Source organism: Hydractinia symbiolongicarpus, chromosome 9 (genome assembly GCF_029227915.1).
Source record: "Hydractinia symbiolongicarpus strain clone_291-10 chromosome 9, HSymV2.1, whole genome shotgun sequence".
In the NCBI taxonomy this organism is placed as follows: Eukaryota; Metazoa; Cnidaria; class Hydrozoa; order Anthoathecata; family Hydractiniidae; genus Hydractinia; species Hydractinia symbiolongicarpus.
In genome coordinates this window covers 28,293,158-28,315,215 of record NC_079883.1, presented here as the reverse complement: position 1 = coordinate 28,315,215, position 22,058 = coordinate 28,293,158, and the positions used below count along the sequence as shown (strand labels likewise).

The following is a 22,058-nucleotide window of genomic DNA, read 5'->3' as shown; positions in this document are numbered from 1 at the left end:
ATATAAACATTGAGAGTTCTTAAAAGTTCACAGTTTTGGAAGTTTAGGCTGTCAGTCAGTGAACGTTGATTTTCGAGTTGAAAAAAGAACTTGAAAAATGAATGGACACGTGTATTTTATCCACATTATTTTTACGCTATTGGCATTGACAAACTCTAGTGAAGGTATGCATGCATGATTTAATACATTTTAGTTTTGAGCTAGCTAGCTAGCTACCCTTTTTTGTTTATTTACTCGCTAGCTATACATATTTATAATACTAACATAGTAATATATGTAGTAACAGATCTTATAGCCACCCCAGGTGTGTTTTTAACCTCTGTCAGAGATAGTAGGTAAATTTCCGTTATTGTACATTTAGCTATGCACTAGTTGTTTAGCCCATGAAAAAATTTATTCTGTCGAATCCAGGGTTGACATACTTCGAATTTTTTTTGGATCATTTTTAACAAAAAAGACCAACATATTTAAATTAAGCATCAAAATTTATTAAAACATGCAAATTTTTAAGTTTATACACTAAGTGCAACTGCCTCTATTAGTAGCTAAACTTTAAAAGTAAAATAAATGATCACACAAATAAACTGCGGCGAAGATGTTTCACTGCACTTAAATATTACACAAAACTCTTATAAAATTTAAGAACTTTAAGTTACAATAAATCCTCTATTGCCAATCATATGGTATCCCAAATCTCTTTTTTGTATATATAATTTTTGTTGATAAAGCCAAATATGCCACTCGTTTTCCTCAATTTTTTGTTTTCTCTTTCAAGAGTGAGCATGTTAACCAGAATCGGAGAATAGGCATTTACCAGCCATATAGTTACACTTTTTTTGCATAATATTTTGTAAATCTTTCGGTATGAAAACTCCCCTAAAACATTGTGCTGTAAGATGTTGCAAATATTTGAATTCATATCTAAGTCTGGCATTTACTAATTGGACACTGGCGGATATAATAAACAAAAACTCATAAAATATAGCCTTAACCTTTTAGCAATTATTATTATTCTAACATTTTTAAAAATTAAATTAATAGGTGATAATTCATGACTTTTGGAGGGTGATATCCATTGTGTTGCTATCATCATCATAAAAAATACAGACCAGTTTCTGATTTTAAAAATTGTTGTCATACTATAAACATGTAAGCACATGGCTAAATTAACTTTAAAATCACTTAAATTTCATTAATATCCTGTCATGAAACATGTCTTTTCTGTACCTTAATTGTTTGTTTGTAAATTAGAACAGTTTAAATTGTTCATTTGTTCCTACGTGCTAATTAACATAATTATCCCTTAATTGGTGATTATTGTCAGCTGCCCACAAATACCTTGTTTTTCAGGTAAACTGCACTTTTCTTATATGTTTTGTTAGTGACAGTTTTTACATATATTGTTGGTATAACACAGGGTGTAATTTAAAAATCTAAAATAGGGGTCTCAAATATAAAATCCCATAGTTTGGAGTAACTACAGTTAGGTTCTGTAATGAATTAGGAAATTTAAGATAAAGTCCAATTGGGAAGGCTACTGATAATGCTAGATTTCACCCTGAGACAGTGCAAGGAAAGGCTAAAAGTGAAAAATAAAGACAAAGTTCTGTACAAACACATTAAACCTTTTTCTTTCTTTAAAAATTAGAAACTATTTGCTGAAAGAAGCTGGATAAATTAAAAAAGTAAATAAAATTTTCTATGGTTATAACAATCATGATTTTAGTTTGAATATATGATACTATTAAAACTGGAATTACACGTCATGTTTACTTAAGTTATAAAAAAATAAACAAACCTGCCTAATGATAACAAATGTCTGTGATGTTATATTGAACTAACAATTAACTTTTTGTTCTCTGTTGTGCTTTTAGATAAATAAAAAAAGATTGGTAACATTTATTTTAGGAGTTGTGTTAATATCAAGCAATTAGTACTAAAAGTAAAGAAAAATAAGAAAAGTGCTTGATTGATTCAATTTATTTAAAGTCGATTATTCACATATTTACAATAGTTTCCAAAAAAAAAAAAGTAATTAAGAAAACTAATCTAAATCGACTACATTTTTTATGTTTACAATTAAATAAAATCATTTTTTTAATATATATAAACAATAATAACAACAAAGTTCTATAAAGGGACCTTACATTCATCACAGTTACATTTAGATCCGTCCCACATTTTTATCATGCTTTTAAAAACTTTAAGGTTGTCACATCGTTTTAAATGTGATGGTAGGTTATTCCAAATCTTTGGTCCCAGGGCTGATAAGCTATTAGTTCCAAAAGTCGCGGTCCTTTTCCTTGAGTCTACCAAATTATTTGTATTTTGTTCTCTGACTGTCCTACCGTTATCATTTAAACAAAATATATCTTTCATAAAAAGAGGGCTGCTGTTATTTATAGTTTTAGAGATTTCTATACACAATGACCGTAAGCGATTTACATTCATGTGACTCTTGCTGGAATTTTTAAGTAAATTTTCATATGTACTTACCGTATCATTATACAGAAATCTTAATGCTCGTTTTTGTATCATTTCGACTTTAGATAAAGATTTAGAAGAAGAAAAATGTCATATAAGGGAACAATAATTGAAATTTGCGTAGATAAAACTTTGAACTAAAATATATTTTGCTTGAAAGGATAAGAAACTTCTAAATCGAAATAAGGCATTTAGTTGAGCTGATGCTTTGCGACACAAATCACTAACGTGTCTGTCAAAATTTAATTTATTGTCTATAGTCACACCTAGTAATTTCACGTTATTTTCACTTTCAATAGTTTTATTTCCTATGTTAAATTTTAGACCTAAATTATCTGCCTTATTCTTTGTCAGAATTATCGAGTGAAACTTTTCAGGGTTTGCAATCATTTTATTCTCTTTTAACCTGGAGAGGGCAGTTTTAGCTTCGTTTTCTAAAGTATTTATCAAATTAGGAATGGAATTTGAGAAGTTGGATATTGTGTTATCATCAGCGTAATTATGTAGCTTATATTTTTCTATAAAAAGAAACAAATCATTTATAAATATATTAATATATTGCTTCAACTTATTATTTTGTGTAAACGTTAATAGGGTGTCATAATGTAGTTTAGAACTGAAATAAACCAGTAATATAGTAGCATAAAGATTATGATTTTTTTTCCTAAGAGGTTGCCCCATCTAAATGTTTCTTAAGGGCATTTTTTGTTGAGGCTGCACCGCGCAACCTATGGTTGAGGCTGCACCTACGCAACATACGCTATTAACCTATGGTTAATAGCGTATGTAATGCGTCCCTAGCCCTGGGTTTTCAGCATTAAATTGTAACTCTGTTATAACAACAGTATAGAAGATGTTTGAAGATGTCTAAAAAGAATTAGTAACAATCTCAGCGATGCATTTTTTTTAGATGTTCGACTAAAAGTGATAACAGTAGCTACTGATGAAACCGATGGTTACCACAGGTTTTTGAGATCAGCAAAAATATATGGACTTGATGTGGAGGTAAATTCTTAAATTCTTAAATTTTTCATATTGAGTTTATTGAATGCGAGGTAATGATACATCATTTATATTTTACTAAACAAATCACCACATATTCACATATACAAAATTAATATAATTTCAAAAGCAACAATTTTGAAATAAATTAACAGGCTGAACAAACAGAGAAATGCATGCAAGTAATGCAGTCCTTTAAATAGTTAAGAAAATATACATATTTAATTTGGTTCTATAAATATAATCTCTATGAAGCAGTATTTATATTGTTATGAGTTTTTAGGAAATGCATTATCATTTTTAACTTGTTTTGGTACTTTTTTTTCAATAAAATATGAACGAATAGCTTTTCATTTCAATCCTTTGTGCAAATTAATGGCAGCTATTTACTCAACTAGGCCTTAAAAAAATTATGTTAAATTTTATAGGTATTTGGACTTCATCAAGAATGGTTGGGTGGAGATATGGCCAATGGACCTGGAGGTGGTCATAAAATTAACATATTGAGAAATGGTATTAAGAAATATAAAAATGAAAAAGATCTTCTCCTGATGTTTACTGACAGGTGACTATAAAGAATTATAATTTATAATTCTTTAAAAGAGTTTTTTAGTGTTTATCTGCATTTTCTATGTTGTAAAATTTAGTTATGATGTTGTTTTTACTGGTGGTGAAAAAGAAATATTTGAGAAATATAAATCTGCAAATGCTGAAGTTTTGATTTCATCTGAAGATTTTTGCTGGCCTGACAAATCATTAGCAGTGAGTACCTGCATTAAGTTTATTTATTTGTAGAGCCTTTACAAAAGATGTAAGTGATAATAACATTGGTATTCCATTATTTTTAGGCTAAGTACCCACCAGTTTCTACTGGTTACAAATTTCTATGCTCTGGAGGTAAGCAGGATTATATTATGTACAATTACTAACCAGATGCAAAATAAATTGTATTTCCCTGAAAATGCACTATATTTTATATTTTTAGGGATAATTGGTTATGCATCAACAATTTACGAGTTATTGACTTTAAAGCAAGTTGATCACACCGATGATGATCAACTATATTACACACATATATACTTGGAACAACGAGTACGCATTTATTTATCTACTATATAGGTCTAATTTTTCTCATCTCATCAATTATTTTATTTTTGGAAATTAAACTACATTCTTTTTTAGGAAAATTACAACATTAAGTTGGATCACACTGCAAACATTTTTCAAAACCTTAATGGAAATAAAGGTATAAATCTTATGAGAAGCCAGTGGTGTTTCGAATTTCCTCCAGTGCTCCTCAATCACCAACTGCTAAACATTATATTTTTTAGACCATGTGGAACTAAGATTTGATGGTGCAAATGCGAAAGTATTGAACACAAAATTTAATACATTACCCATTGCCATTCATGGTAATGGACCAAGCAAAGATTATCTAAACCATTTGGCTAACTACATCTCTAATTCATGGAGTTTTGAAAAAGGCTGTACAAGTTGCAAAGAAAACACTTACTTACTAAATGATATTAAAGTATAACTTAAATATGTTTTTTTCTTATGTTGAGTTTTCTACTCTATTTTAACAAGTCTGTACCTAGTTAACCCAAATTTCTCTCAAATATAGGTTCAACAATGGCCTAACATACTGATTGGACTTTATATACCAGCACCTACACCATTTGTTTCCTCCTATTTGGAACAAATTTCAAACCTGGAATATCCTAAAGACAAAATAGATATTTTTCTTCACAGTATTGTAAGTATTGTTGAATTAATGTATATTGGAAGTTCGAGCAACATCATTTTATAGTCGTATGGAAGAAGAACTACTTTGCTCATTACTAACATACTGCGTGGCAATGAGCAGGGTTTGATCAGTGGTCCCCAAAACTGGGAACCACAGACGAACCCACTGCACTATATACAGCAATCATTTTATAGCTTTAAACAGAAGTGTCGGGTGCAGCAGATATGTCAATATTTTGCAACAAAACTGAACTTGTTACTTTATTTTTCCCCATCTAGAAGTTGCATTGGCCTTGTTAAGTGGTTTTTAACTTGACTGCTATAACCAAATTGGTTGAAAAGGGAAAATCAATACTATGCAACCAAAACACAACAATATCACTGGCAAAATCCTAAACATGGCTCTTACAATAAACAAACTTTTAAATAAAGATTTCAAGTTTGTAAATGACACTAGATCATGATTTTTACATTCTTAGGATCCCCATCATAACCATGATATTGAAGAATGGATGAAAATTTATGAAGATAAATACAGATCGTTCACTTTTAAAGGACCTCATAGTTTCCTTAGTGAAAAAGAAGGTCGAAATACTGGCATTGGACATTGTAAAAAAGTCAAATGTGACTATTACTTCTCTGTGGACGCTGATGTGTCGCTTACAAACAGAAATACGCTCCAAATTCTCCTTCAGCAAAATAGGTAATGGTTCAGTTCTGATCATTCTCATTGTTGCTGTAACGTTAGTTAATATGATTTTTTATTTCTGTTTTGTTGTTAAATTCTTAATACTGAAAACGTTTGCAACATTGTGTGAAATAATATTGGTGATACAGGATTCCATAAAAATAAAATACAGTCCTATGTAAATCGCCCATTGAATTTACAACTTCATAACTGATTTTAATCATAACTGAACTAAGAAAATTTTGTTTCAGGACCTTTTTAGTTCCCAAACTGTCAAAACCAGGCAAATTGTGGTCCAATTTCTGGGGTGCAGTTGGTTCTGATGGATTCTATGCACGTTCACCTGATTATATCGATATTGTAAAATACGTTCGAAGAGGAGTTTGGAATGTGCCATTTGTGTCCAATATTTATTTGATTAAATCATCAACTATTGATCAAATGGTTGTTAATCCGTTTTTCTCTGTCAATGTTGACCAGGACATGACTTTCAGTGCTAATGCAAGGAAGAGGGTAAATATATAACTTAATTTATACTTTAGTCGTCATTTGCTAAGCGTCCCTTCTATTTGAATACTGCTGATATTCATATAATTTTTTTAAACGGTTCTGTAAGCAATAATAATGCTTATTGTGCTTTGGAATTGTTTAATCCATGTTTTAGGGTATTTTTATGTACGTAACAAACTTGGATTACTTTGGTCATTTGAAAGAAACATCAACCTACACAACAAACTTCAAACACAATGATTTGTATCAGATCTTTGACAACAGATTGGTAAGTTTACTTATTTATATTCTACTTATAGCAGTGGTGTTAAGAATTGTGGTATAACTTATTTACTTTAGTATGTGTGATCATTATGTTGTGAACTAATTCTTAAACTTTGTTGTAGGATTGGGAAGAGCGTTATCTTCATCCAAGATTTCATGAATTTCTTGATTTAAACTCGAAAGAATATCAGGTACTGAAGTCTATACATGTAAAAACATATTCGAAAATCATAGTTGTTATCATAACTGTTTTATTTCTTTTTGTTTTTATCCAGCCTTGTCCAGATGTTTATTGGTTTCCTTTCACCTCAAGAAACTTTACAAAACATCTTGTCGAAGTAAGTGACTGGTTGATGTCTGTTTATATCTCTGTCGCGGTCAAGTAACAGTGTGGTGTTTGCCATAGATTGCAATCCTTTAAACCCTTAAAAACTAGGTGCCCTTGAAAAGCTTGAATTTCTATTGTTGCCTAAAAAAATCTTGAAACTATGTTGCAGTTGTACAATGATACATCCAGTATTAATTCATTATACGTTCGTATGTTTGGATATGCAATTTTTAGAACTTTTTGTATTCAACTTGATCTTAGGCGTCTGTGTTCCTAAATTTATAATGTGATAAGAGCTAGCAAAAAATCTGGTAAACAAGTCAAATATTGTTGACAGTTCTAAAAAAAATTGAAGACGCTCTGAACAAATTATACATGTTGGTATTTATTTACATGTTTATAAACATAATGTTCTTACTTTTTTTAGGAATGTGAATTTTATGGGCAATGGTCAGGTGGCAAAAATAAGGTATTGTTCATATTTTCATTTCCCTGAACATCCCTTTACATACAATGCTATCGCTTTCTGAAACGTGATTATTAGAGCTGTATGAATTACATCTAACCGATTAAATATAAATAATCTCACACGTGCTGTACCCTTTATACTAATTGCCTGCGTTTTTGCTTTAGGATAACAGAATCTCAGGTGGTTATGAAAATGTTCCAACTGTTGATATCCACATGAATCAGGTAACAATTTTTTAGAATGGTTGCATGTGATTATTGGAATTTGTTTGAAAATTATCTTCGAAAATTTACACTTTGCTTTTTTATGCAGATTGGTTTTGAAAAACAATGGCTCACCATGCTTAAAGATTACGTATCCAAGATGGTAACACGTTATTTTAGCGGTTATCACTCGCACGTAAGTTTTTTCTTCGGTACACGGCTGTGTGAATATTATAAGTGAGGTAATCAACCACAATTCGTTGTTGTGTATAATACCATTTTGTAGATTCGAAAAATTTCTAATTCTCTTCACTATTGTTATTACTAAGTTGTAAATATTGACACTCTTTGCAGCGACACAACAGACATTTTTCAATTATATGCTAGGTTGATTGAGCAAGGCTCAAAATTAATATAGGGAACATCTATCTGGTTTATGCTATCCAATGTGAATCAGCATATATGTTTGGCTTTTGATTTGTTGCTGTTAAATCTCGCAATAATTAAACAAATAAATTAATGAAAGAAAACGATGCGCCAGTTACTTCCCGTTAATTTTATTTCGAATCTTTATCAGTTGTGTATCAAAGATTTGTTTTTTTTCATGTTTGATAAACTATGTAATTCTTTGTTTTTTAGAATGAAGCAATTATGAATTTCGTTGTGAAATACACACCTACTGGTCAGTTTTATCTTCGTCCTCATCATGATGCATCAACCTTCACTATAAATATGGCGCTCAATGACAAGGGAATTGACTATGAGGTAACAAAAATTTGTAATTGTTTTTTGTAAGTACGCTTGTTCAGAAGAAAACCTAAAAATAAAATTATTAAATTTTTTCGAAGCTTTCGATATATTTAAGCAATTATGGTATATGCTACCGCACTTTCAGGGAGTCACTTCGTACTTTAAAAGAATAATTTTTGCGAGAAAAAATTTTCGAACAAATCCAAATATTTTGCGACAGTTAAATTTCGCGAATCTTTTTTGTAGGAATAAAAAAGAATGCTGAAATTAGTATGAATCGTTTTTCAAAGAAGGGAAAACAAACAAATTTTGCAGGAGTTAATTTTTACAAATTTTGTGAATAGTGAAATTCCCAATAATTTCCGCGCAAGCTAATTTTTGCAAAATTGACAAAAACTCGCCAAATTCGCGAAAATTAATTTCCTTAAAGTAAGCACAAGGTCCGTGGTTCAGTTAACATCGCGGGCATGTTTAGCAAGTTTGTCACCACAACTACGGCTGGATGTATACGCAATGTATAAATCCAAAACAGAGGACCCGCATTGACAACAATATTTTCAACAATGAAGTAGCTATCCTGCGTAAACATTTCGAAATAAATAAAAAAAATTAAAATGGTAAATTTTTATAAACATCAAATCAAACGTTAGTAAACATGGGTAGTTTTTTAGCAGGATTTTTTAATCATTATTTGCGTTTCTACTTTCTTCAACTCAAGTACCAGCCCAAAAAGCAAGTTGCGTGTAAAAAGCGGGCTAACGTTTTTTAGAATTTTTACTTCCTCTGTGTGAAATTTAATGCACTTTTAATTGCAATTTTTTTTCCCGAATCTTGTTTCAATTGCATTTGTCCTTTGATAACATCTGTTATAGTTTTCAACGCTTTTTGCAGGTCCCTAGTTTTTTATTACCATTCATAGCTGGAAGATAAGTTAAATATAATCCTTGTTTGTAGGGCGGAGGCGCAAGATTCTTGCGGTACAATTGCAGTGTACCAGACACTGAAAATGGCTGGGCGTTAATGCATCCAGGTCGATTAACACATCAACACGAAGGGCTTGAAACAACGAAGGGGACAAGATACATCATGGTTTCCTTCATCGATCCTTGAACAGAATTACAGAGAATTGAGATTTTTTATCCAGATTTTTGAAGCTCGGCGATTATTTCAATATTTAAATTTTGCATTAAAGTTTCATTTATAATTTTCGTGAGATCTTTATGACGTGATAATGATATTGTTTTTTGTTTATTTTATATCATATATACGTCTGTTAATAATTTTTAGAGACGTATAATTATTATTTTTATATTGTTTATTTCTAGATTTATATTTTTACTTCGATTTTTTTTTTAACGCCAACTTTTTAATAATTTTTAAGTGTACAAAAAAAACGTAGTATTTAGTTATACTTTTATTTTTGAATAAATATTTATGTTTTTAAGAAGTTTTGTTGTTGTTTTTTGTCTGTTGCACCCATGTTCCAGGTCTTGTACAACATAGTAACACCGTATATCACCATTGTGTTGCCTAAAAGGGAGGTATATGATTGTGTTGTGTAGAAGGGAGGTCTATGATTGTGTCGTGTAGAAGGGAGTTATATGATTGTGTTGTGTTGAAGGGAGGTATATGATTGTGTTGTGTTGAAGGGAGGTATATGATTGTTTAGTGTTGAAGGGAGTTATATGATTGTGTTGTGTTGAAGGGAGGTATATGATTGTGTTGTGTTGAAGGGAGGTATATGATTGTTTAGTGTTGAAGGGAGGTATATGATTGTGTGGTGTTGAAGGGAGGTATATGATTGTGTGGTGTTGAAGGGAGGTATATGATTCTGTTGTGTTGAAGGGAGGTATATGATTCTGTTGTGTAGAAGGGAGTTATACGATTGTGTTGTGTTGAAGGGAGGTATATGATTGTGTGGTGTTGAAGGGAGGTATATGATTCTGTTGTGTTGAAGGGAGGTATATGATTCTGTTGTGTAGAAGGGAGTTATACGATTGTGTTGTGTTGAAGGGAGGTATACGATTGTGTTGTGTTGAAGGGAGGTATACGATTGTGATGTGTAGAAGGGAGGTATATGATTGTGTTGTGTTGAAGGGAGGTATATGATTGTGTGGTGTTGAAGGGAGGTATATGATTGTGATGTGTTGAAGGGAGTTATATGATTGTGTTGTGTTGAAGGGAGGTATATGATTGTGTTGTGTTGAAGGGAGTTATATATGCAGGCAATTTAAGTTGCAATATTTAACTAACATTATTTTATTTAACATTAATTTAAAAAAATTTCAGGTTCCATAATTAAAATGTTTTTTTTTTTTTTTTGCCAACGTTAAAATAACATGTATTGGAAAATTGTACACATATAAAAATTTCTACAATATAGTACCAAATAATAAGATTTGGAGAAAGGCCAATAGGCAGAATAAGGAATAGGCAAACACGCTCGGAAAGAAAAAGATAAAGACACAAAGTTGGCTAGTGGGACGCTCAAGGAACGTCGGGCTGGACACAGTAAAAGCCAGCGGAATAACCACTCAAAGATATATAAATATGTTAAGCTTATTGATTAGAAAAGTGTGTTTATACATCTACCTTCATGGTTAATATTACAAAGAAAAGGTTAAGGGTCTAGCTAGAGCTTTATTTGTAAAAAAATTTCTTGTTTGCTGTCGTCCTTTTCAACCGGGCTTTTTAGATCTTTTACATAAGACCTGCGCAGGTGAACAACTCTAGGAAGCCCTCGGTACGAGGTTTTCAATTTAAGTGCATTTTGAGTCTTCATATTGGAAAAGTGAAGAACATTTGAAAGCTTCCTTCAAGTTGAGTGTTCTTATAAAAAAGCAAAGAAAGAAAAGTCAACAATTTTAAGGCAAAAATGACACTTTGACAAGGTGACGTTAATCACGTTAAGCACAAATCTTTATGGAATTTATACTTGGTCAATTTCACGCATGATAAAGTTAATTTCGGACGTACTTATTTACGTGCAGAATATCACGAAACTCTGTTTCTTTGCATTAAATAAATGACAATTGTCAATATTACACGTGTTTCCGAAGGATAATGACAACAACACAACCAATAACATTGCGCCAATTGTATGACAATAATTTATTCAAAGTGTGACAAAGTTAGTATTTCCGGTCAGTATATAAACATTGGGTGCGGGAGAAAATTTTATATCTTTTAACAAATTTTCTCAGCGATAAGATGGCTTTGTTTGTTGCGCTTTTATGTCTCATGCTTTTAAAAACTGCTTCTTCTCATAATGGTAAGTTTATTAAAAATTTGATAAGGCTAACTATCAACATAGTCACGGAAAGTCTGGTAACTATGTTGTTACATTACAATAATAATTGTTTTAATGCAACCTCGTTCTCAGTCTTTTAGATAACAGTGGAGATAATAGTGGAGTGGAGATAATAGCGTTTTTTGTTTTAACTTTACCATGCTAGAAATTTTAATAGCTAGCCAACTCCGTCTGACAACCTCGTTCCCAGGGATGGGCAGCGAAACGAAAAATTTGAATATATTTGAAACGCCGTCCAAACGTAAAAAAGTTTCAATATGCGCTTGGAACGAGGTTCCCCCATATTGGAACGAGGCTGCACCGCGCAACCTATGGAGAAGAGGTTGGTTAATAGCATGTGTAATGCGTCCCTAGCCCTGGGTTTTCAGCATTAAATTGTACCTCTGCTATAATAACAGTATAGAAGATGTTTGAGTCTAAAAAGAATTAGTAACAATCTCAACGATGCATTTTTTAGATGTTCGACTGAAAGTGATAACAGTGGCTACCGATGAAACCGATGGTTACCACAGGTTTTTAAGATCAGCAAAAATATATGGACTTGATGTGGAGGTATGTGTGCAACAACTTCGAACTCAGTGATATTCAAAACATTTCCCGAATATGTTCTTCACCACCCTTCTCATGCATTATTTACGTTTTTTTCATGTAGGTATTTGGACTACATCAAGAATGGTTGGGTGGAGATATGGCCAATGGACCTGGAGGTGGTCATAAAATTAACATATTGAGAAATTGTATTAAGAAATATAAAGATGATAAAGATCTTCTCCTGATGTTTACTGACAGGTGACTATAAAGAATTATAATTTATAATTCTTTAAAGGAGTTTTTTAGTTTATCTGCATTTTCTATGTTGTAAAATTTAGTTACGATGTTGTTTTTACTGGTGGTGAAAAAGAAATATTTGAGAAATATAAATCTGCTAATGCTGATGTTTTGATTTCATCTGAAGATTTTTGCTGGCCTGACAAATCATTAGCAGTGAGTTAAAGAATAATCTTATGATACCACAAGCGTCCTAATATAGGTCCACCCGAGTAAAGGCCCATCCCCCTTCCCCCCGTTGATAAGCAGTTTGTTTTTTAGTTTCATATATGTTGATTTCTGAATGAATGGCTATTGTGTCTTATGTAAGCTTCCCTGTATAATACCTCATTGCCCTCCTGTAATAAATTTATGAACTTTTTATGCCTGGTGTTTACGTTATTTGAAAGCTGAAGTTTTAAATCAATTGTCATCCGGAATTTTTTTAGGCCAAATATCCTCCAGTTGCCACTGGTTACAGATTCCTTTGCTCTGGAGGTAAAGTAGTTATTATTTCTTTTATGTCCATCCAACCTCATTCTTGTAAAGTTTTAAACCTTAGGCGTAGAAGAAGCTTTGTCATTAGATTGGATCTATCCAGTCCCCAGGGCCTTTCGCCTATGATGTTCGGACTGGGCAGCTCTATTACGGAGACGTCCAAGTAGAACAGCATAGGCGTAGAAGAGCCCTGGGGACGAAGTTGAGGTTGAATAATCATGAAAAAGAATGATCAAGTATGCGACAGACAGGGCGGTATCCCCTAATGAAGTTCTGAGAAGGGCACGGAAGACTCCGATTTGCAAATAATGGTCTGCTTGATAATGTCTTTCTTTCCTTCCTGAAAATAACAAACATGAACACAAAAACGATAATGAAATAATCAAGGAAATCGTGACAATTTCCCGTTTTAGAAAAATTTTATCAAAATAATAAAAATCTATTTTTGAGGAAGATTGTATATTCACAGGCTAATATAGTTCACAGCTTGGTAATATATTTAGGGATAATTGGTTATGCACCAACAATTTACGAATTATTGACTTTAAAGCAAGTTGATCATACCGATGATGATCAACTGTATTACACACATATATACTTGGAACAACGAGTAGGTTTTTTTCTTTGTAACTTTTATTAATTCATAAGTTTCACTAATCTTGCAAAACTAGCAGACTTTTTTTAACTACTCAGTACAAAGTGCAAAACCATTTAAAGGATTTTGTGTTAAAAAAGCTACCAAAACATGCATTACTAACTTTTTTAAAAAAAATTATACTTTTGTTTTGCTCAAAGATTTCTTTTTAGGTTTTTTCTAACCTTTTTTAATACATAATAATTTTTACATTTTTATGAAATGTTCTGTGTCATTCTTTCTCATTTAGGAAAAATGCAACATCAAATTAGACCATACAGCAAGTCTTTTCCAAAATCTTAACGGAAATGAAGGTATTTCTTTCCTTTCCATCTACATTACTCTCTGCAAAAATGATCACATGTTTGTTAAAAATCAGCTCTTCTGGGTCTCATAGTATTTACCCAACGTCCGTACGGGTGGGATACTAAGCCTGCACCAACTAACCATTAAAAAAAAGCCGTATAACGTGTCTACTGTGAAGGAATTCAAATGCAAAAAGCTTCTCGTATAAAACAACAACTTCTTTAAATTGATGACATGATTATGTCATCTTATGGTAGATTGGAGCGAAATACATTATATTTTTCGTTTTAGAACATGTGGAACTAAGATTTGATGGTGCAACTACCAAAGTATTGAACACGAAGTATAACACATTACCTATTGTCATTCATGGTAATGGACCAAGCAAAGATTATTTAAACTATTTGGCTAACTACATCTCTAATTCATGGAGTTTCGAAGAAGGCTGTACAAGTTGCAAAGAAAATACATACGTATTGAATGATATCAAGGTGAGAATTTTTTTTACTAAGAGCGCAAAGCTATCCTTCATATCCTCTTTAATTATGACATGTATTTTTCTTTAAGGAACAACAATGGCCTAACATACTGATTGGACTTTATATACCAGCTCCAACACCATTTGTTTCCTCCTATTTGGAACAAATTTCAAACCTGGAATATCCTAAAAACAAAATTGATATTTTTCTTCACAGTATTGTAAGTAGTTTTTATTAAAACCCTTTTTGCTAAATACATTTAAAAATGCGCGAGTCAGAGGACCCTACTTTTGGAATTTCGTTGACACCTTGTCATTAGTTTTAAGATTCTGTTTTCTTTGCTATGACAATCTATATATGTTTCAATAACCTCAATTTTATCACAAATAAAAAACAAAATAAAAAATGTCTGTTTGAAAAATAATGTTAATTTCTTTACTTCAAAAGGATCCCCATCATAACAGTGATATTAAAGAATGGATGAAAATTCATGAAGATAAATACAGATCGTTCACTTTCAAAGGACCTCATAGTTTCCTGGGTGAAAAAGAAGGTAGAAATACTGGCATTGGACATTGTAAAAAAGTCAAATGTGATTATTACTTCTCTGTTGATGCTGATGTGTCGCTTACGAACAGGAATACCCTTCAAATTCTTCTTCAGCAAAACAGGTAACATTATTGACCTTTTCTTTATGTTAACGATGATATATAGTGATGAAGGTCTCAGTATGCTAATGTCAGTAATAGAATCCCTAAAAATAGACATAGTCACGTGGTTTGAGGCAATCGTTAGAAATTTAAAAATGACAGCATGCTGTAAACAAACATTAAGAATCAACTTTTGCAGCCACACGAAAAAAAAAGATTACTCACATATTATCAACATAAGGTAACTTAATCGTTTACGACATAAATGCATATTGAATATGGTTCTGATAAACGAGAAATTAACGTAAAAAAATAAATTTCCAGTTCCAACGTAGCTTTAAAAAACTCAAAAGCTCTCACTACAAAAGATTCGTTTTTATTTCAGGACCTTTTTAGTTCCAAAACTGTCAAAACCAGGCAAATTATGGTCCAATTTCTGGGGTGCAGTTGGCTCTGATGGATTTTATGCACGTTCATCTGATTATATCGATATTGTAAAAAACGTTCGAAGAGGAGTTTGGAATGTGCCATTTGTGTCAAATGTTTATTTGATCAAATCATCAATTATTGATCAAATGATTGCAAATCCATTTACCTCTAAGTATCAGGACCAAGATATGTCGTTTTGTTCAAATGCCAGAAGCAAGGTAAGGTTGAAAAGCTTGGATTATAGCTTGTATATTCCAACTTCACTCATTATATAAGTGCTATACGATCTAATGATGTCTACATGTTCATGACTTTTGCTTCAGGGTATTTTTATGTACGTAACAAACTTGGATTACTTTGGTCATTTGAAAGAAACATCAACCTACACAACAAACTTTAAACATAATGATTTGTATCAGATCTTTGACAACAGATTGGTGAGTTTACTTATTTATATTCTATTTATAGCAGTGGTGTTAAGAACTGTGGTACAACTTATTTACTTTAGTATGTGTGATCATTATGTTCACAACAGATTGGTGAGTTTACTGCTTAATTGTATACAGAAAGCATTCTTTATTACAAACACCTTGCAAACGCGGAAAGGAAAATGGTTAAAAAGCGTTTTTTTTTCATTTCATCCAACATTTAAAATCTTAAAAAGTGGATTTTGGCTTACGGGCCAAAAAATATTTAATTCGGACGCAAGACTTTTTAAGCATGATTTATTCGTCAAATTATTCGAAAATATAGATTCCCATCTCCATAACTGTGGAAGAAAAGTTAGCAATTAATATTTGCGAATTTGCATCATCATCATCATCATCATCATCATCATCATCATCATCATCATCATCATCATCATCATCATCATCATCATCATCATCATCATCATCATCATCATCATCATCATCATCATCATCATCATCATCATCATCATCATCATCATCATCATCATCATCATCATCATCATCATCATCATCATCATCATCATCATCATCATCATCATCATCATCATCATCATCATCATCATCATCATCATCATCATCATCATCATCATCATCATCATCATCATCATCATCATCATCATCATCATCATCATCATCATCATCATCATCATCATCATCATCATCATCATCATCATCATCATCATCATCATCATCATCATCATCATCATCATCATCATCATCATCATCATCATCATCATCATCATCATCATCATCATCATCATCATCATCATCATCATCATCATCATCATCATCATCATCATCATCATCATCATCATCATCATCATCATCATCATCATCATCATCATCATCATCATCATCATCATCATCATCATCATCATCATCATCATCATCATCATCATCATCATCATCATCATCATCATCATCATCATCATCATCATCATCATCATCATCATCATCATCATCATCATCATCATCATCATCATCATCATCATCATCATCATCATCATCATCATCATCATCATCATCATCATCATCATCATCATCATCATCATCATCATCATCATCATCATCATCATCATCATCATCATCATCATCATCATCATCATCATCATCATCATCATCATCATCATCATCATCATCATCATCATCATCATCATCATCATCATCATCATCATCATCATCATCATCATCATCATCATCATCATCATCATCATCATCATCATCATCATCATCATCATCATCATCATCATCATCATCATCATCATCATTCTCGGCTTAACGTCCGTTTTCCATGCTAGCATGGGTTGGACGGGGTATATTAATGACCCTCTTCCAATCTGATCTAGACTGTGTTAGATCTAAACTCAACTTCCTCTGTATCAAGTCTGTCCTTATAACCTCCTGCCAAGTCTTTCTCGGTCTGCCTCTGGGCTTTGCCCCAGGAACTATCAAGTCTGTACACTTTCTTACCCAATTATCCTCCTCCATTCCTTCCAAGTGCCCCAGCCAATTCAATCTTCTTATCTGGATAACATCTTTAATTCTACGGAGACTTAGCCTGCTTCTTAGCTCATCTGAACTCTTTCTGTCTCTCAGACTGGCGTTATACATCCACCTAACTATTCTTATATCGTTCCTTTCTAAACGGTCAAGATCTTCCTGCTTCACTGCCCATGTCTCACTACCGTACAACATAACACTTCTTACACAGGCCTCATACAACCTACCTTTTGCCTCAATTGACAGGACTCTGCTAGTCAACAAAGGAAGTAACTCTCTGAACTTTTTCCAAGCAGAACCTATCCTGCAAGTAACACTTCTTCCAACACCCCCTTCACTGCCCAACATATCACCTAAGTAACAGAAGTTCTCAACTATCTCTAACGAGCCACCTTTGCAACGCTTGCATACAAACTGTATGTCAGCTCTTAACCTTCCACTAATACTACTGCACTTCTTATGTACCCAATGCTTGCAAGTCTGACAAAAAATTGAGTTACTACCAACCCCTTTCCTGCAAACTCCACAAGGCCACTTTCCAATTACAAGGTCACACTTGGCTGCAAAGCTACTAATCATGACTTTAGACTTTGCTGTGTTTACCTTTAGCCCTTTCTCTTCTAGTCCTTTCTTCCACTTCTCAAACTTTTTAACTAATTCTTCCATCGACTCTGCTATGAGAACCAAATCATCTGCATACAATAACTCCCATGGACAACCTGTTCTGAACTCCATCGACAGTGCTTCTAAGACTAGAATAAACAACAAAGGACTAAGTACAGAACCCTGATGTACACCAACATTTACACTAAATTCATCACTAAGTGAATCGTTAATCCTGACACGACTTCTAGCATTGCTGTACATAGACTTTACCATCGTAACTAGCCACTCATCCACACCTAATTTTCTCATAGCCCACCAAATAACTTTACGTGGCACTCTATCAAAAGCTTTCTCTAAATCTACAAAGGCAAAATAGAGATTCTTTCTCTTTCCTAAATACTTTTCCTGAAGCTGTCTGAGTAAAAATATTGCATCTGTAGTGCCACGCCCTGGAACAAAACCAAATTGCATCTTATCTATATCAATTCTTTCTCTAAGTAACTTATCAATCACTCTTTCAATAACTTTCATTACTTGATCAACCAACTTCAAACCTCTATAGGTACCCCTTTCTAATGCATCACCCTTGCCCTTGAAACAATTCACTATTACACTCGACTGCCACTCACTCGGAATAGCACCATCCTTTATAACCTGGTTAGCAAGACTTGTAATAAGCTCAACTCCAATATATCCAGATGCTTTTACCATCTCTGCAACAATACCTGATACTCCTGCAGCCTTGCCAATCTTCAATTTTCTAATAACCTCCACTACCCATTCTGTCTTGATCTGCATAGCTGGCCCTTCTACAACATCATCATCAGACAAATTATCCTCGTCCCAATCAAACTCAGTGTTAAGCAACCTCCGATAATGATTCTTCCAAGCTACCCTTGCATTAGCAAAATTAAATTCCGTATTTTTAAACGAGGACAGACATTCATAATTCTTTAATTCGCATCTATCTAGTTTTTTGCTCGTTCGAAATTTTTTGGTAATTTTAAATCCGTTTTAAATGATAAAATAATAGCTTTGAAATTATAAATTCTAAATAATAAATTTTTTTAATTTTGATTTCTCAATTTTATTTTAAACGGTTAAAACAAGTGAGAAGTGACACAGAACTTTATAAAGACAGGCGCCTCTTTCAAATATAGGAGTTACAATTGATGGTCCAATTTTGACTGGACGTATATTTTAAAAGAAGGTTGATTTCTGTACTAGAAAAAATATTGAAAATTTCCTCCCGCGAGCAATCTTCACTCAAATACCTAAATAATAAGCGACACTGACTTTCTTAACACTTAAATAATTATTTTAGGATTGGGAAGAAAAATATTTACATCCTGAATTTCATAATTTTCTCGATCCAAATTCAGAACCAATTCAAGTAAGTAAGCAAACACATTTTTCAATTGTTTTAAAATGAGTATGTGGTCACCAGTTTTAATTTTTACGTTTAGCTACGAAAAAATGAAAATCTATATTTTATAATCTGATATTTATTTAGCCTTGTCCTGATGTGTATTGGTTTCCATTCACTACAAGAAACTTTACAAAAAATCTTATTGAGGTAACATGAACCCCTTCGCACCAAACATTTTTTACATATCGAAATTTATGATACATCTTGTGACACAATTTCTATAATTTCTTAATCCAGGAGTGTGAACACTACGGGAAGTGGTCTGGAGGTAAAAACAAGGTAGGAACCATTGGGAGATAGTAAAGCATTCACTCATTTTGAATGTTTATAACATATCAATTGTCTCTTTTAGGACGATAGAATCTCAGGTGGTTATGAAAATGTTCCAACTGTGGATATCCATATGAATCAGGTAACAATCTCCTGCGTATGAGTAAGATTTAACTCTCACCGACGCTTCCTATTTTAGTGTTCTTGTCTTTCCTATATTGAAAGTGTAAAAAAGCAAAATGCGCCAAAAAACAATGTTACAATGTTTTTGCACTCACCTTTGGACCAGATTATGATTTGACTAAGACATAGTTTACACTTTGCTTTTTTATGTAGATTGGTTTTGAAAAACAATGGCTCACCATGCTTAAAGATTATGTATCCAAGATGGTAACACGTTATTTCGATGGTTATTATCCAGACGTAAGTCAGTGAAAACTGATTTTTCTTTTTCTGATCTTAGATTATCGTAAGGTCACAAATCATTGCAGGTTTTGCTTCAAAATGTAATGTATCGCAAATACAATTTAAATTCGTGAGTCGCAATAACTAATATCGCAAAATTTAAAAAAAGTAATCCATACGAATAAATTTTTATCTTAACTGTCCATTGATTAATGTCAAAAGAAATTCATCAAATCGTAAAATGTATACCGCAAAATCATTTTGTCGTCAAAACGCAATAAATGTTAATTTTTTTTTTTTTTAATTTGCAACAATTTTTGTCCTTAGTTTAGTCTATTTTTGAACAACTTATCAGAATGTTTCTTTCATATTTTTAGTCGAAAGCCATTATGAATTTCGTTGTGAAGTACACACCTACTGGTCAGTTTTACCTTCGTCCTCATCATGATGCGTCAACAGTGACTATCAACATGGCGCTTAATGACAAGGGAGTTGATTTTGAGGTAACTTGTCAAGTGCACATCCCTTAAGAGAATTATTTTAGGAGGAATAATATTTGCGTGACTCATTTTTGAGAATACAGCCTATATAGACATTACTACCTTAAAAAACATTCTTGCACTCAGTTCGCAAACACAAGATTTTATTCATTTATTCCTCGTGTAATTTTCTTCTGAAAACCACTCAATCGCAAGAAATATCGCAAAATATCTGTATCAACTATCAAAATATTTGTCTTATATATAAGTGTTGGATTCGTGTCACTTGGTTGTAAATTGATTTACATCAATTTTCTGCAATAGGGCGGGCATGTTACTTATGCTTTTATTTTTAAGGGCGGTGGTGTGCGTTTCACTCGTTATAATTGCAGTGTGCTGAACACAAGGAACGGTTGGGGGTTGATCAATCCAGGTCGATTAACACATCAGCACGAAGGGTTAGAAACGACAAAGGGGACAAGATATATCATGGTTTCCTTCATCGATCCTTGAAAGCAACTTCGTTTCTTTTCAAAACATTGTCTATTGTGCTAGAATATGGGATGGAATGTCGAGCTTATTCTAATCAAAGCAAAAATGGTAGCATCTACAGCGACCTATATTTTTTACTTATTTGAACATCAGGTTAGAATTTAATTGTAAAGATTTATGTGCAATATGACGGAAGAAGAGGCCATAAAATCAGAAATTTTATTCTTATTTAATTTTTCAAAAATTTAACATGGCATCTTATTTATATTTTTAAGTAATTTTATATTCTAGTTTTTAGATAAAACTCAAAACTGTCATATCTTAATTTTTTGTTGTTGTCTACAACCAAGTCCTTGGAATTTCTTAATTTTGTTCTATATCGAGACGGAACATAAGTAAGTAAGAAACCCCGGGAGCCTCGCTACCGATAAAACATATTGCATCGCGCTTGCAATAATTTTCGTAAAAATACGGTCACGTTCCGCTTGGTCTTGAACTTTCAATGGACCGAACAAAAAGTTATAGATAGCGCGACTTACATCAGAAGAAAATTCTAAATAGTAAGGTTTTATTATATTAAGGTTCTTTATCACAGTATAACTTTAACCCAATATAACTAAGCTGTCGAAAGTGATTGAATTATAAAAGAATACAAGCCATCTTCATTTATCAATTCTTTTAATTTGTTAAATTTGTGTTGCGCACGATAATATGCTGTTTATTACACATGCATCAATACACCGCCGATGGTGCGTATTTTTCGTACGGCTATAGCAAGGTGAGGTGGTGGTATATCTATATAAGAAAATAAAAAAGTTGACTGAGGGGTTACAGATGGCTCTACAGGAGA

The 22,058-nt window shown here is 32.5% G+C and overlaps 2 protein-coding genes across 2 annotated transcripts; both read left to right on the top strand.

The window, feature by feature from the left end:
- The first annotated feature begins 10 nt into the window (after positions 1 to 10).
- Positions 11 to 9,891, top strand: LOC130656165 (procollagen-lysine,2-oxoglutarate 5-dioxygenase 1-like). Its single transcript, XM_057458992.1, has 19 exons — positions 11 to 164; positions 3,395 to 3,489; positions 3,915 to 4,051; positions 4,134 to 4,248; positions 4,335 to 4,383; positions 4,472 to 4,578; positions 4,669 to 4,732; positions 4,818 to 5,017; positions 5,111 to 5,242; positions 5,712 to 5,935; positions 6,172 to 6,433; positions 6,585 to 6,698; positions 6,817 to 6,885; positions 6,970 to 7,032; positions 7,450 to 7,491; positions 7,656 to 7,715; positions 7,804 to 7,890; positions 8,334 to 8,459; positions 9,399 to 9,891. The coding sequence occupies exons 1-19, from the start codon at positions 98 to 100 to the stop codon at positions 9,552 to 9,554; spliced, it is 2,169 nt and encodes a 722-aa protein (XP_057314975.1). The 5' UTR covers positions 11 to 97; the 3' UTR covers positions 9,555 to 9,891.
- A 1,509-nt stretch (positions 9,892 to 11,400) lies between these two features.
- Positions 11,401 to 21,525, top strand: LOC130656162 (procollagen-lysine,2-oxoglutarate 5-dioxygenase 1-like). The gene is made up of 19 exons (XM_057458989.1): positions 11,401 to 11,715; positions 12,212 to 12,306; positions 12,407 to 12,543; positions 12,624 to 12,738; positions 13,011 to 13,059; positions 13,563 to 13,669; positions 13,944 to 14,007; positions 14,291 to 14,490; positions 14,567 to 14,698; positions 14,926 to 15,149; positions 15,514 to 15,775; positions 15,881 to 15,994; positions 19,458 to 19,526; positions 19,647 to 19,709; positions 19,800 to 19,841; positions 19,915 to 19,974; positions 20,169 to 20,255; positions 20,615 to 20,740; positions 21,074 to 21,525. The coding sequence occupies exons 1-19, from the start codon at positions 11,655 to 11,657 to the stop codon at positions 21,227 to 21,229; spliced, it is 2,163 nt and encodes a 720-aa protein (XP_057314972.1). The 5' UTR covers positions 11,401 to 11,654; the 3' UTR covers positions 21,230 to 21,525.
- The last annotated feature ends 533 nt before the right edge of the window (positions 21,526 to 22,058 follow it).